This window comes from Eretmochelys imbricata, chromosome 9 (genome assembly GCF_965152235.1).
Source record: "Eretmochelys imbricata isolate rEreImb1 chromosome 9, rEreImb1.hap1, whole genome shotgun sequence".
Classification (NCBI taxonomy): Eukaryota; Metazoa; Chordata; order Testudines; family Cheloniidae; genus Eretmochelys; species Eretmochelys imbricata.
The window spans coordinates 90,836,264-90,852,318 of NC_135580.1; the positions used below are offsets into that span (position 1 = coordinate 90,836,264).

At 42.3% G+C, this 16,055-nt stretch overlaps 2 protein-coding genes and 1 long non-coding RNA gene across 6 annotated transcripts in view; 2 read left to right on the forward strand and 1 right to left on the reverse strand.

Annotated features, from left to right (window-relative positions):
* NRK (Nik related kinase) overlaps positions 1-3,902 on the forward strand; it is a 123,420-nt gene extending 119,518 nt beyond the window's left edge. The window contains exon 31 of the mRNA XM_077826233.1: positions 100-3,902. Within this exon, the coding sequence (XP_077682359.1) occupies positions 100-183 (84 nt within the window). The 3' untranslated portion in view covers positions 184-3,902. The remainder of the gene's footprint in view (positions 1-99) is intronic.
* A 169-nt stretch (positions 3,903-4,071) lies between these two features.
* On the reverse strand, positions 4,072-13,557 carry LOC144270049 (uncharacterized). Its single transcript, XR_013347096.1, has 3 exons — positions 13,328-13,557; positions 5,485-5,631; positions 4,072-4,382 (listed from the first exon to the last, which is right to left on the reverse strand). It is a non-coding gene; the product is annotated as an uncharacterized LOC144270049 (long non-coding RNA).
* Positions 13,558-14,002: 445 nt separating this feature from the next.
* Positions 14,003-16,055, forward strand: part of RADX (RPA1 related single stranded DNA binding protein, X-linked) — a 34,453-nt gene continuing 32,400 nt past the window's right edge. Inside the window, exon 1 of one of the 4 annotated variants that reach the window (XM_077826237.1) lies at positions 14,003-14,735. In XM_077826237.1, the coding sequence (XP_077682363.1) occupies positions 14,135-14,735 (601 nt within the window). In that variant the 5' untranslated portion in view covers positions 14,003-14,134. The remainder of the gene's footprint in view (positions 14,736-16,055) is intronic. The other 3 variants (XM_077826235.1, XM_077826234.1, XM_077826236.1) reach the window with 3 other exon arrangements.

Sequence of the window (16,055 nt, forward strand, 5' to 3'; positions counted from 1 at the left end):
TCATAGTGTTCTGAATTGTATTTCTCTCTGCTTTCAAATATGTTTAAAATATTCTCATACATGTAAACTTACAGCGGTCTATTCTTTGTCCTTTTCAAGGTATTCTTTGCATCTGTACAATCTGGAGGCAGCAGTCAAATTTACTTTATGACACTTGGACAAAACGTCCTATTCAACTGGTAAATCCCATCAGACTGAAGGATGTTTTGAAGGTTCCCAGTAGATACAAGCAGTGTAAAATGCTGGAAGGTTATACACTTAAATTTGCACTTTTTACCTACAAGAAACTGGTCATTAACTTATCAAAATTCATATTCCTCAAGTTGTGGAAGAATTCCATTCTCTTGTCAAACAATTGCAAATATGTTTAGTTCTCTCTTTTAAAAATATGGTGCAAACCAAGACTGAATGCACAATGTAGCAAAGAGCAACTGTCATGGAAAATGTAGCCAATATAGCAGGTTGCTTGTACTCTGAAAAGCGTACAATTTCTTTTGCACAAATATTGTAATTTTATTATTTTGAACTTGAGTCTTTCTCTAGGGACAGCAATATCTATATGTAGATTTATAGTATAAAGTACACACATATGTTATGAGCTGGAATTCCTCTGATTTTGAATTATTTTTGCTTGTTTCACTTTTTTCTTTTAACAGGTTCACCCAAAGGCAATTGTCCAAGTCTGCATTAACTCCTTGTGAATAGTTACTGTTGCAGACTTGGACAGTTAGGGATGGATTTGCCTTGAGAAGCATGGGTGTGCATCACTGTAGAGTTTGTAGAGTCAGCTACTGTATACATAGGCACCTGTACAGTAACGGAGTTTACAAAACGCATAAGGCTGACTCCTTGTGTGCCTCTGGACAAGATTGAGCCCTTAGACACAGTTACTGTAGAATGTATTTGTAAAAATATTTTAAATAGCAATTTGTTCGAACATATATACACGAAGCATGATGGGCCTGATCATGTAGGTTTTACTCATACAAGTAGCTCTTACTCATGTAAGTTGATTTCAATGAGACTATCCATGTATATAAATAAGGGTGTAGGATCAGGGACTCTGTCTTTGCATGATTCCTCATTCCTGCTGATTCAACAACAGGCTTACATTTGTTGGCTTGTAAATACGCTCTTTCCAAAATGGATGGCATGGTTAACAAAAGTATTCTTAATACAGCTATAAACATATCCAGAGAACCAAGTAATTATAAAAGACTGAATTTCAGGCGCTCTTTCTATTCTAGTTACTTCAAAATAAATCTGCACCCCCTAGTGGCATTCATTTCTATCATAAAACACTGTTCTCAGGGGCTTAATATCAGAGACATGCTAGGGTTAAACGTTAAGGTTTAAATGTACAATCATTACTTAGCTAACGTTTGTGCAGTGCTTTGAAAATGTCAAGGGCTATATAAATGTAAAGAGCTAAGTATGGCTATATATAATAATAAACTCAATACACAAGATCTCAGTCTAGACCAAACTGTATGGAAAAAGAAAAAGGAAATCATTAGCTACAGTATTTTAAAACTATTACCATTTTTAACTTGAAATGTGTGAGACTGGAAGGGGAAGTGGTATTGCAATATCTGATCTTCTACCTCTACGATGATTGAAAATTGACCAAATGAAAGTTGTTAGCAACCGACGGCTCTTCCGCACCCTATGTGCAATGAGGTTAGTGGTCCCGGTGACAGGTGTTCACGTAGCAAAACCACCACCATAATATGCACCTTGTTATGTACTCTCAGCAGAGAACTAGATGGGCCTGGAGGCTGATCAGCACTCTCACCCACTGCTGGTGATCCCTCGAAGGCTGAGGCATGCAGGCAGGATAGCACTCGTGGTGTGTGCGCACTTCCGCTGTCCATGTTCTTTGGCTAACTGGAGGACGGCAGTCTCCGTGGCTGTCAATCCAGCTCATTTCGTAAGGATTAGTTCCACTCAGACTGTATAGTGGAGTTTTAAACATTAAATATTCACATCTCAAATAGGTAGGTATTGATTTACAAGAGTTCAAAACCAAGGCCATGTCAAAGTTGGGAGGGCATCTGCACACCCAAATGGCCAATTGTGCACCCAAATTTAGGCTCTGATCCACAGTGAGTTGGGACGGCTGTGCCCAGGCACAGCTGCATTTAAATCAAGGGGTCTCTGTGTGGGCACAGCACTCCACCCGTCTGCTGTCAATTGCAGGATTGAGGCCATAATAATTGCATGAGCAAAATAGCAACAATAACAAAAATGATGTGGTCCTGGGCTTCTGTGCCACTGAACATTGGACTCCGTTTGCTCAGCTTTCAAAAAAAGAAAAGAAACAAAAAAAGAAAAAGCTGCAAGTTAAAAGAAATATATATTTACAGGCTAATAGACCAGCAATAAGTCAAAAATGTCATTTACTTTTCAAGTCTTTTAAAAAGCTGAAATACTGTGAAGAGAGGACATCTTTCATCATGTATCCCATGGGTGTGCAAAACCTGTTATTAAAATGCTCTTGCTCCTGCACAAATCAGTGATCCCGGCTGCCCTGTATACTTCAAAATGTGTGCTTATCATATCAGTCTCTGCATTACATGAGGCATGTGATTTCTGAACATCTTGGTGCCAAGAGTTAGGAGGCAGGTTTTCCTGACACCAGGCACTAATTCAAAAGAGTTTAGCACATAACACTGGGAGCTTGGAACAGCCCATACTATGAGATTAAAGAAGCAAATGTGATTAAACTTTTTTCACATGTATTGTAACAGAAAAATGTGATAGTGAGTTGACCTACTGTAAACCTGTTTAGAGCCATACAAAAAGAAAAAAAAGCTGATCTTTTGCGAGCGAGAGAGCCCATAGCTGTATTAAGTGTTTAATCTCACATTTTGTCTCCACTCCATTAGTTCAAATTCTTCTATGTGTGGTGGAAGACATTAACAGCCAGGTTCTCCTCTCTGAGTTGCACCCATGTCAATATGGAGAAAATCTGGCCCAAAGAGAGAAACATTTTTAAGGGATTTAGAAGTGGAATTCCAATTAATAATGAGAGCTAGGCGTAGCATGGAGAAAATGTAGGTGTAAGAGGTCAATCAAGACCAAAGAAAAGATTAGAGTGGCTGAAAAGGACAGAGAGTGAAGATGTCCAGAGCCTTAATTGAAGAATGAAGAAGGGAAAGTAGCTGAAGAAAGTGAATAGAAGTAGCTGAAGAGAGGAAATAGAAGATGTCCAGAAAAGTGGCTAAAATATGAAGGTTTGGAGAGGTTTGAGTTAGTTAAGGAGAGGAGAGTGTCTAATGATCAAGAGATATCCACAGTGGTTGGAAGGGTTTATTTGGAGGGAGATACTGAAAAACTGCTGAAGCTCAAAGCAAATAAGATTTAGGAGATTGGAGAGAAAAGTTTGAGACCCAAAGTAATTTTTAATGCCATGAATTTAACTATGCAGACTAAATCTAATTGTCAGACTCACTTTGTTCAGAGTTGTGTTTTTTCTCCAACTTCATTTAGTCATTTGCTTTATTTTATTAATTGTATTCTTAAAAGCAAGGAAGTGAGCTGTTAGATTGTTTCTTTTGTGTAATCATTTTGTTATGAATAAAATACTGTAGGAGGAGATAGCCAACACATTAAGCTGTGCAATCTAGTTGTGCCATCAGTTTTCTTATGACACATAGGGTTGCCAATATTCATATTTGCATACAGGAGTCTGAGCTAATATGCCATCAAGGCACTATTTTATGTGATTATAGTGTATACATTTTAGAAATTTTAAACCATATTCTTCAATTTATACCCTGACTCATGACTTTAAAAACTGGGAACAACCAAGCTGACTATGTACTGTACATTGGGTATGTGGGTTTTTTCTTTTCATTGTTATCTTATGTTCAAATTGTACATTTGAAAAAGCAATAATAAAACAGTACACAGAAAAACAAAACAAATGTGACTGTGAAGTTGTTATATTGGTGTAGACTGATATTAAAACATACTGAAGTATTTCTTTCAATCTCTTTATATATTTAGACCTCTAGAAAGGTCTAGATCTGTGTGTCTATATCTGCCTACAGAGACAAAGTGAAATCGGTATTTTACATTTTGCTTACAATGGGAAAAGGTGTTTGGGCAATGAAGTGCGAGCCTAGACTACACAGAACTTTGGTAACAGTGACACTTTGCACATTGCTATGTGCCACGAAGCAGCTACACAAACTCGCTCTCAAACCTCAGAGAAGATGGAACTAGAGTTTCCCTCCAGACGATGGTACAGCATGGAAACGTTAATACTGTACAAAAATTGGTTTCTGCTTTTATGGGTGGCTAGAATTATTAATGCCAATGTATCCGTCTTCATCACATTTCTTTGAGATTCAGAGTATTGTCTTCTCTGTTACATCCTGTAAAATTCATTGTCACACATTACAGTACAGTTCGTGGAAACCTGCTGTGACAATACCACTTAAAGGCTGAAGGGCATAAAGGTGAAAGCCTGATCCCCCTCCCCTTGAAGTCAATGGAGTCATGCTTTTACCTTAAGTGTAAAAACAAAGGCAATTGGCCTTTCATCGAGCTTTGTCCTCCTATTTTGAATGTGCTTCTCTGACTAGCACAGCACATGCCTTCTTGTGTTTTTGAGCAGGGACTGCACCATAAACATCTGTCAACCCATCTGTTTGAAGCTAGCCATAAGAAATCAAAAGCTACCCTTGCCACTCACCCTCTATTTACTGCACAGAACGCTGTTTCCAGGCAGTGTCTCATGCAGCTTATAAACACAGGGGTCTCCAACCCAACTGATTTAAATGGAGTTACACCTGAATTACCGCAGCATAAGTGAAAGTAGAATCAGGCTGAGTGTCCATTCAATTCTACCTGTGGGCTGACTGCATTCAGAGACAATAATTTATTCTCTGTGCTTTTTGTTTGTTTGCTCCACAAAATTAGAAATGGTTTTAGCATGTACTGGGAGGTAAGAAATCTGTGTTCTAGTCCTAGCTTTGTCACTGACTGTTTGTCACCTTGGTCAACTCATTTCACCCAATTATAAAATGGGTGCAGTGATATACGCCTACCTCACTGATGGGTTGTGAGATGTAATTAACATTGGGAAAGTACTCTGAGGGCTTGTATACACGGAAGGATAATGGGGGGAGATGATTTCTAAACTGCACTAAGGGCACATTCACTGGTCTATGTGGCCCCTGCTGGTGTGCTCTAACATAGTGCTGTTTGAAACAGTACTATGTAAAATGCACTTGTGAACTTTTAGTGTGCACCAGTTAATTTTAATGGTCCAATTAACATGCAAAATGCTAGTGCACTTTAGAAATCACACTCCTATGCAAAGAAGTGGAAAGAGATAGGCGTGGGAGAGGGACAGGGTGGAGGGGATGGGATAGAAAGGGTCATGCTTGAAGGGATATGAGCAGAAGAATCTATACCCACTAAAGCACTATCCCTCCAAAGCCTAGTATGGAACCCAAGATTCCTGAGTCTTACCATTGCTTTGCTGTCAGCAAACATCTGTGAAACCCATGCTAATGCTGGTACAGGACAACCTGCTACTGCTATCAGTTACTTCATTAATTCAAGTCAAGTGGCAGAAGTCCATGCAGTAGATCTAATGATTCCAATCCTGCTGGCAACCTGTGTGGATGTAAATATGATGCCATATGAAAGAATTAGTTTTTTCAGTTTGCTTTCTAAAAAACCTAGGAATTTACATATACAAAATCTATGTTACAAAAACTTTATTAGGGTTGAAAAATCAAGCACTCCAGTTAGGAAATTTCACTGTCAATTTAAAGGTAACTGTACCTGTATTGCCCCCCATGGTCCACTCCAGGAGTGCCAGACAGGGCTCAGGTCTCCAGCCATCACCTGAATCTTGGCAGAAATCCTTGTCCCTTTCCCTTCTGAGTAGGGGGGGGGGGGGTGTTAAGGCTGAACAGGTCCCTGCCAGGACCTGTACTAAACATGCCAGGAGTCAGCCATCAGTCTTATGGGTGCCTAATAGGCTAAAGTCCTTCAGCAGGACTGGGGCCCCCTTGGACAAAGTTTGTGTCCATTTGATGGATCAGAATGACCCTGTGTCAGTTTTAAATCAGCCTCTATACCAAAAGCCCTTTCTTTGTTTGTCACTGTAAAACTCAGTTTGAACTAGTAAGTGCAAATCTCTCCAGGGTGTTGTACCTGTCTAGAGCTGTTTAGTCTCACTGACTCGTTTAATCACCCCTGCTGTTTTTATTTCCTGGAGGAGCTGTGCTAAGCCTCCCCCATGGAATAGAATATATAAACAAGTCAGAAATTTAATACAATGGTCCCCAAAGATATTGCACAGGGTTGTAATATATCTGCCCTAGCCAGAATTAATGTGGTCTGTGCAGAAATCTCTACAGCAGCCACCAAGCCAGAAGACACAAAAGTTAGTGTACAGGCATCTCCCCTTCCTCCTGCTGCCATCCCCTTACAGGGATATGCCTTCTGTGCTGTCCCACTTGAATCTGGCCTCAGTCTCTAACAGCAGCAGCAAAATGTAATCACGTCACTCCCGATCTCCTTTAACATGGGAAAGTATATGATGTCTGCAGCACTCCATCAATAACTTCTGCCAGCTGTTCAGCCAACCCTGCTAGCTTTATTCATTAACCTGCTTGCACTGTGCAACACCTTCATCTATGATGCCTACTTCAAAGAAGCTAGGTCTCTTGGATCAGCTCTTCTCTCTCATATAGAGAAACCCTTGGAAAGAGGTGAAGCAGGGGAAGGAAAAACTGCATGATGTTTTCTCTTGCAGTGTTTTCCGCAGATCATTCTGCTGAGAGTGAAGGGGATGATGCCCATCTCCAGAACAAAGAGGGGATTCTGTCCCCAGAACCTGCAAATCCCATCACACACAGTGTCCTCTGTACCTCCACTGATTCTAAAGCCCTCCAACCCCGCTCCCTCCATTTTCAATGGAACTTCCCTGCTAGGGCTTCTGTCCATCTGCCGCTGCACTGGGAAGTTCCCCATTGCATGGACTAAGTGATTTACATATATCTACAAAAAATATGCCTTTGCAAACCAAACAGTGCAAGTTCAAAGTGAAAACATTTGTTTTTCATCTCAAAACTGGAGCATGCAAAGTACAAAAACCACAGGGAATGATTTATCATTCCTCTTTAATGAATAACAATTTGCTAAACAACATAGGTACAGATAAATACATATATTTTGTAAATTGCACAGTATATAGAACACACTGATTATAGCTTACATCTAGTTGTAGCACCTATCTTCAGTGGAACCTAAATGGAAGTTGGCATTTTAATTTTAATCTGTTTTATAATTGGCGGGGGAGTAGTTCTATGGTGCTAAATTGTTCTGCAATGAGATTTTCTATAAGAAGCATCATACAATCCGGTTTACAAGTTCAGGTTCTGTGCTTTTACAACTGTATTTAAGTTAAATGAAACAAGAGCAAACCTGCAATCTATATAAAAAGACTGTTTTCTACGGATTCTAAAAGCTGAGCAATAAATCAAACTTTCACGTAACAAAAGTACAAGAGACCTTCCTGCTCATAGCCTGCCACTTTCTTAAAATGCTCTTCACAGTGCACAGTGCTGATTAAAGGGCAAGAGGGTGTCTGCTGGGTAATCATCTCGGATGATATTTTAGCATTATTTATGGTTTCCTGTTATTTTCGAGGTAGGGTCAACAAAAGGAGGAGATAATGGTGATACTGGAGGAGATAATGGTGAAACAAATATTGGGAAGGCTATTTTTTGTCCTCAAAATAATTTGCAACAAACAATTATATTTTACAGTAGGCTTTATCATCCTATACAATAATAAGATGCTTTAGCTGCAACATGAAATTTTATCTTGTGCCTTTCATTGGTCCAACAGTACTTGTGTTAAAAGTGATTTCCCCTCCTCCCCCCCCAACAGATTTTTTTTTTCTTTTTTAGTGCAGTTTGGGCCTCACAGATTCATACGTATTTTCAAATGGCAATGAAAAAGGGACTCTCTGGCATTTGATCTTAGTGACGTATGCTGCACATGGTAACTAAGGGCTCGATCCTGCAAAGGGCCGAATACTCTGGCCCAATCCAGAAAAGTACTTAAGTATGGTAGTGCTGTTGACTTCGTTCAGTGGATTACTCACATGCTCAAAGTTAACACATGGTCAAGTGCTTTTCTGGCTCAGGCTCAGCACATTGCAGTTAGCCACAAGTTTCTATGGTCGAGGAGGTTGTTATTGAGGGTATACTTCTCCCTCCATACTGACTAGGAAGGTGTTGCTGCCGCTTTCAAAGACTGTCCATTTCCCATTATGATCACAACGCACTATCTAACGCACTTGTCACATATTGTATGGCAATCAGTCCCATGGGAATGCTCTTTGAGAAACTCAGGTATGATCACTCACAGTAACACGTTGTCCTAACGTGGGCAGATTCTTCCACTGCTGACAATTTCAGCCAACCAGGGGAGAGAGATAAAGGGTGCAATGGAATGCTAAACTGTATTATGCTGTTCAGCCATTAGGTGGCACTGTGTAAAATACCTTATTTAAATTAACCTCAGCCATATCTGGCACAGCATTAAAGGATCTTATTATGATAAACACACCTGGTGTGTATGAGGCAGCTCTGCCATATCTGGCGGTGAAGTACATGACATGGCATCAAAATAACAACAAAGGTTGCAAATAGAAGGAGTAAAACAACAAAGGTTGCAGGATCTCATCAACATAACCCCTCCGATACAGCTTTGACAAACATTCATAATGGAGAGACTGGAAGACAGTGCAAGATTTCAAATTGCAAACAAACTCCAAAAAGAAACTGAAGATATACAGGTATCTTCTTTAATTTATGCTATAGGGAAGCAGGAACTTCCCTATCTTTAAATCCTTAGACCTTTCTGAAGACAGTCACCAAAATGACTATGAAAGGGTTCTGGCTGTCTGATGCATACTTTAAACCTCGGAGAGGTGTGATTTATGAAAGAGCATGTTTTCACCAGAAAATTCAAGAATGAGGGGAAAACGCTGAATGTTTTCTAAAAGCTCAGCATACGTTAGTTGAAAACTGTGTTTTTGGAAATGCAAAACACAAAAATATTAGACACGCTCATTGTTGGGTTAACAGAGAAAAACCTTTCACAGCACCTGCAACTGAAGAGAGATTTAGCTCTATAGCCACAGCAGCAAAACAGCCTGAACTGGTGAAACAGCAAAACCAAGAGAAACTTGACAAACCTGAAACTAGCTTAGAAACTGTAAACAGACACTTTAATGTTAAAAGTCATTATCATAAAATCACTGAGGCAAGGAGAGAGAACTCCCAAGCTAAGAGGGACAAATTCCAGCCTACGTGCACAAAGTGTGGAAAAAGTCATAGCCCAAGAAATGATGCATGTCTGGCCAAAGGTGCACAGTATTATACATGCATGAAATATGGGCATTTTGCAGCTGTTTGCTGCACTAAAGCAGTCAGGGGTTGACTCATATTATAAGCAATCAAGATCCATTGTTTCTGGGATCTATTGCTTCTGATGACACAGAATCTGCCTAGAGAATAAAACTGAATATTCATGGAAAGACTATACACTTTAAAACAAATTCAGACACAGATATCACAGGCACCTCAGAAGGGACTTAAAATCACCTCCCAGAGGTGAAGTCACCTGACACCCCCAATTCCTCCCAGAGCTGAAGTCACCTGACACAGCTCTGACTATCCCTAGAGATATTCTGAACTGCATAGGCCAGTTCACCACAGAAATAACTTACAAAGACAAAAGATATGCATTCAGAGTGCATGTGATCAAAGATTCAAAGACCAACAAACTCCTCAGTCACAGTGTGGCAGCCATGACGAGCCTTAGTGAGAAAGGTGGAAGAACTCGATGGAGGAGTTGATGATAGTGAGCTTTTGAAAGGAGATCAAGTACAAATCAAGAGACAATGCTGAACCATACAGTGTTCAAACACTCCTACTAGAGAGACCTTGAAGAGATTAGCTGCAGATTTATACAAATTCAGAGGACTTCATTACCCGGTCATCATGGACTATTTTCCAGGTAGAAGTAATGTACTTGAAAGACATAACATGTCACAGTGTTATCAAGAAACTTAAATGCACTTTTGCTCACTTCAGTATATCAGAACTTCTAGTGATGAACAACAGACCACAACTCACTGCAGCAGAATTTAAGTCATTCCAAATAAACTATATATGATTTTGTTCACATTATTAGCATCCCACATTACCCACAAGCAAAAGAAGAGACTGAGAGAGCTATACAGATGTCCAAGAAAATCCTACAACAAGACCCATTCCTTGATCTTCTGACTTACAAATCAACACCAGTAGCAACTACTGGATATAGTCCAGCACAGCTCCTGATGGGAAGACAACTCAGAACTATTGTTCGAACTTGGGAAAAGAATCTATCTCCAAAGTGGCCAGACACGAAGAGAGTAGCCAATCGGATAAAAGGGTTAAAAAAGCTTATGAACACTTTTACAAAAGATGTCACGCAGCTAGAGAACTGACAGGTCTGGAACCTGATGACTGTGTTCATGTCAAATTAGATGGAGAAAAAGGATGGACAACGGCAGCTGTTGTAAAGAAAAAGAATTCAGATCACCTGTGATAGAAACCAACCGTGGACAGTTTCAACAGAAACTACAGTTTGTTCCTCAGAAAGAACAATCAACAGAGTAAATTCTAGAAATGGCAGATACAGAACAGTAAAAAGAAGAATCAAGGGTTCCAAACCAGCCACAGTCAGACGTAACAAATGAACAGACTGATGACCAAGTTGTTACAAGTTCGGGTAGAGTAATTAGAAAACCAGTATGATTCACAGACACTCAACAGAATGAGATATATTGAACTTCAAAGACAGCATGATAGTGTAAGTTTTGTAAATGGTAAGGATGTATAACTTACAGTGTGGTAGATAGAAAAGGAGTACTTGTGGCACCTTAGAGACTAACCAATTTATTTGAGCACGAGCTTTCGTGAGCTACAGCTCACTTCATCGGATGCATACCGTCCACGGTATGCATCCGATGAAGTGAGCTGTAGCTCACGAAAGCTCGTGCTCAAATAAATTGGTTAGTCTCTAAGGTGCCACAAGTACTCCTTTTCTTTTTGCGAATACAGACTAACACGGCTGTTACTCTGAAAAGTGTGGTAGATGTAATGGAATGCTACACTGTATTATATTATTCAGCCACTGGGTGGCACTGTATGCAAAATACAAGAGTTACAAACACGTCGGGAATGGAGGTTGTCCTAACTCTAAACAAAACGTTATGGTGGTTCTTTCAAAAGTTTACAGCTGAACATTGATAATACAGTTTTGAAACTTTACTATGCAAAAGAAAAATGATGCTTTATTTTTTAGTAGTTTAAGTTTAACACAGTACTGTAGTGTATTTGCTTTTTTTCCCCCCACCCAGTCTCTGCTGCTGCCTGATTGTGTATTTCCGGTTCAAAATGCAGTGTGTGGTTGACTGGTCAGTTCATAGCTCTGATGTTTGTAACTCTGAGATTCTACTGTACCTTATGTAAACTAACCTCAACTGTACCTGGTGTGTATGAGTAAGCTCTGATATCTAGTACAGAAGTATGTGACAAAGGGGACTTGAAGCCGAAAGTAGCTTCCCCCGGTTCAGTTCTGAAACTGGCATGTCAGTCAGACCTCTGTGCCCTAAAAACAGCAGCTGGTGAGAAAGGAGCCCTTCAGGAGCCAGCCAATGGGAGAAGCACCCCTCCTGTAAAAACATACAACGTGTAGATTCTTCCAGAATTAGAAATTGTGAATTCTGCCTTCATGGCTAGTTTTCTTTAGGTACTTTCATTGTGTGGAGGCTACATTCTCATAGTGGACTGTATTTTTGTGCCATATCCTGATACATAGAGTGATGTAAATCCTAAGGAAATATGTGCACATAGCACTTGGCATTGCCATAAACAAGACACCCTGCAGAACAACTACTTATCTCCATAAGCACAGTAAGTATGTAATTGCAGGCAATCTGGGAATGACCTGGAGATGTTCTTGTTATAACTGGTGAGCCATTTTCTAGTTGAAAATTAAAGTAGCAAATCTCTGGGAAAGATTTGGTTTTATTGCTTGTGAGGTGAAATCCTTATCTACAAATGTAATGAAAAGGCTCTTTAGAACAGATACTGTTTCATCAGTCACATCAGTATAAAGATGTGCTTAATAAATGCTTTTGCAATCTAGTTTAAGTGTAAAAACACAGAACATGTCTGATCTTGTTTTTAAACTCTCTAAGGAATGTATTAGACATAATCACAGAAATCATTGATAGAAAAGACTTATTAGGACTAGTCCAAGGGCAATACAGTTTTGATCTCTTTTACATGGCCCCAACCAAAAAGCTTCCACTATTTCCCCAAGATGAATACTCCACTATCTCAAAGGCAACAGGCAGATATATTTAACCATTCTCAAATCGCGGTTCACTGCCCCGATGTTGAAGCACGTTAGTCTTCAAGCAGTCATGCCTGTGAGCAGCTGTTACAGCCAGAGGAGCTAGTTGTTATCAGTTGTAATTTGCCACTTTTAGCCACTTTGTGCTGCAGCTTTATGTGATGTGTGTGAGGTTTCTTTGGTGCAAATTCATCTGTGATCAGAACTGCAGATGGCACCAAAACAGAAGGGATAGCAAACACAGAGAGACTGCACAGTGACCATGTGAGATTAGCCCATTAAAAGTTGCAAGCAATATGGGGAAATTTTATACTAAAAATTCACTACAACCAATAACGCCTTTGCCCTAGGAGAGGAAATAAACAGCACAGATACAAAATGGGGAGACTAATGAAGCTGTTGTAAGTGCAAGTTTGAGAAGCATGTTTTCCTCAATTACTGAATCATGCTGACTAGTATTGTCTATGTTCTCTGTTTGTCATATCCACCTATTGCCTCTTGTCTTATACTTTGATTGTAAGGTCTTTGGGAAAGGAACTATCTTTCTGATGTAATTTGTACAGTATCTAGTAAAGTGAACCATGATTAGGCCACCCAAGTGCAACCACTATACAAACCAATAGTAATAATAATAGTAGAAGTTCTATACGACATAGGTTCCTATACTTCTCTCATCACTGTAGTCTCTGAGCACCTTCCAGTAGTGCATTAAATGGTGCAATAAAAATTGTCATATGTGGCTCATTCACTCATCCTCAGCGAGAGAACCATGTGTGCAGTGGAATATACTGTTAGTTTTTGTTGGTGGTGTGTGTTTTTTTAAATGTACACAGAGCTGCCTGGTTATGACCTTGCAGGCAAGGTCAAAGAAATGTACCTTGCACTTGGGACAGAAGGTGATGAGGTTTGTGATGCTCCTGATTTCCTGGGGAAATTCATTCCCCAGTCTCAGACAGCTCGCACCCCCAGAAAGTTCTGTCTCTCTCACAGATGAGGGTTATCCTTATTGTTGCGAGTCCTATTGTGCCAGAGGAGCAGAGTTGTCAATCGTGGTCTTCATCCCCGAGTTTTAGGCTCTTTTACATATCCTGGGCCCACGCCAAGGAGTGCCTGGAAAATAAGGACACAGCCCTTGAACGTGACTTAATACGCTATGGAAAGCCAGGTTTCATGTGCCCCAGTAGCCCATGTCACAATGAGACATGCTAAATGACTTCCCTCTGCCATATCCTTTCACCCCCTCCTTCCACCTTTCTCCTACTTGTCCCTGCTTCCCCTTCCAAACCTTCCAGATCCTCAGCCTCTTCCCCAGTACCAAGATCCTCTCTCCACCTCTTCTCCCACACCAGATCCTCCCAACCCCCCCCTTCCCAGAACCTCCCCCTACCCCACCATCCTTCCTTCCCCTACCAGAACCGCCCCCTGCCCCACCCCCTCCTCTTCTTGCTCGCTGCCCCGCCCCCCTCCCGAGCCCCGCCCATGGCCTGGCCGCCTGCCGCGCGCTCTCCCCTCCGTATCTGCCGGCGCAGCCGTTGGACTCTTCGAATGGAGCGCGCGGGCCCTGCGGCCGCCTCCGGGAACCGCCCCCTCGCGCGTGCAACATGGCGGCCCCCGGGCTCGCCCAGTGACAGGCGGAGGGAGCCCAAGCGGGCCGCTGCCCGGGGGCTCCGAGGTGCCCAGCGCCATGGAGGCCGCGGCCGCGGGGCCCAGCGCCCCCCGCGCTGAGGAGGGGGCTGGCCCAAGCCCCGCCTCCTGGCTCCAGCGGCTCTGCAACGAGGTGCTCCGCTCCTCCCAGCTGAGCGTGTCCCTGGCCGAGGCCCCGCCGGTGGCCGTGGTGGCGGTGGAGCGCTACATGGCGGAGAGCCCGCCGCCGCCCAGCAGCAGCAGCAGCGGCAGCGGCGGCGCCTTGCCCAAGCCGCCCGCCCCGGCCTATTGCTACGACGTGACCCTGGCGGACGGCAGCCGGCGGGAGAAGTGCTACCTGGCGCCGCCGCTGAACGCCCTGGTGCAGAGGGGCGCGCTGCGCGCCGGCGGCCGGCTGCGCCTCACCCGCTGCTCCTACCTCTACGACGAGAAGAAGCTGAGCTCGGGCTTCCTGTGCCTCGAGCGGCTGGACGTGCTGCGGGACCCGCCGGACCTGCCCCCCGGGGGCCGCGAGCCCGACCAGCAACGGCGCCTGCCGCTCAAGGGCGGGAGGAGCCATTACCTGCCGCTGTGGAACAACGAAGATCCCTACGGGGACGTGTGGCTGGCGAGCCGGCCGCCGGAGCGCGTCGATGTCGATGGTAAAAGGGGGGGGTCGATGCAGGAAAACAAGGAGGGCGCGGCGGGGGGGCTTGTTGGCCGTGTCAGGCCTGCGGGCGCCTGGCAACTGACCTGGCCCCTTGGCCCAAGCCCTGGTGTTGTGTTTACTTAGCGAGGGGATTGGGCGGTCTAAGCCAGCTCTAGGCTACAGATTTTTGCTGGCTGCGTCCGCTCTGTGTAAAGAGATGTGATCACTGACCAAAGTAGCTGTACCACCAGAAGTCCTTAGTGTAGATGCAGCTCTACTGGCAAAGCTGTGCTTTTACCACTGTAGCTTGTTTTGCCTCTGGGCTGGTTACTGGAATAAAATCCAGTTATGCCGGTAGAGGTGCATCCCTGGTAGGAGTGCTCTGCCACAGTAGTCTACCAATATTCCTATAGCGGCAAAGCAAGCCTAGTGTAGACATTGGCTAATTCCCTCACAATTTAAACAATAAACATTAGTAAACATTAAACAATTAGTAAACAGTAAACAATCTAAATATTGCAAAAACATGTTAAATTAAAAAACAGCTGTGATAGAAGTATTTTCTCAAAATACAGGTCTTACGTAGGGGCCTAATTTCAGATTTGAAGTGAAATCTGAGCAGAAATGTAGTTCCATGTCCTGCACTAACAGACCCCCGCAAACACACAAAAGCCCTTCAAAAGTGAACAATGCTCTGTTTAGGTGCAGGAGTCTGCCCATGCACAACTTGCTGCAAGATTGGGGGCCCTAGTTCACTGAAATCTGTATTTCATAAAAGTTTCCCACTGTTTGTTTGTTTGTTTTTGTTTTGTTTTACTTGCATGATAAAAATGTAGTAGTCATACTTTCAACATATATGCCACTACTGCTTTTGGAAGAAGAAAAAAAAGTTCAGTACTTTGTGCAGATGACTGAGAACTGAGTTTGTTTATATAGCATTAGCAAACAGTTTTAATTTTTATGAGAAACATTATAAAATACATATGAAATCCTCAAAAAGAAGAGGAGTCCTTGTGGCACCTTAGAGACTAACATTTATTTGAGCATAAGCTTTCGTGAGCTACAGCTCACTTCATCGGATGCAAGCTCATGAAAGCTTATGCTCAAATTTGTTAGTCTCTAAGGTACCACAAGGACTCCTCTTCTTTTTGCGGATACAGACTAACACGGCTGCTACTCTGAAACCTGTCATATGAAATCCTGTCTGCCTTAATACATTTCTATAATCTGCTGATACAAATCATGCAGCGGCACATGTACCACCAAAGAGGTTTATTCAAATTCAAGCATGCGGACTGTTTTATCACTTGATTTTTTTTTCCTGCTTTCTGTT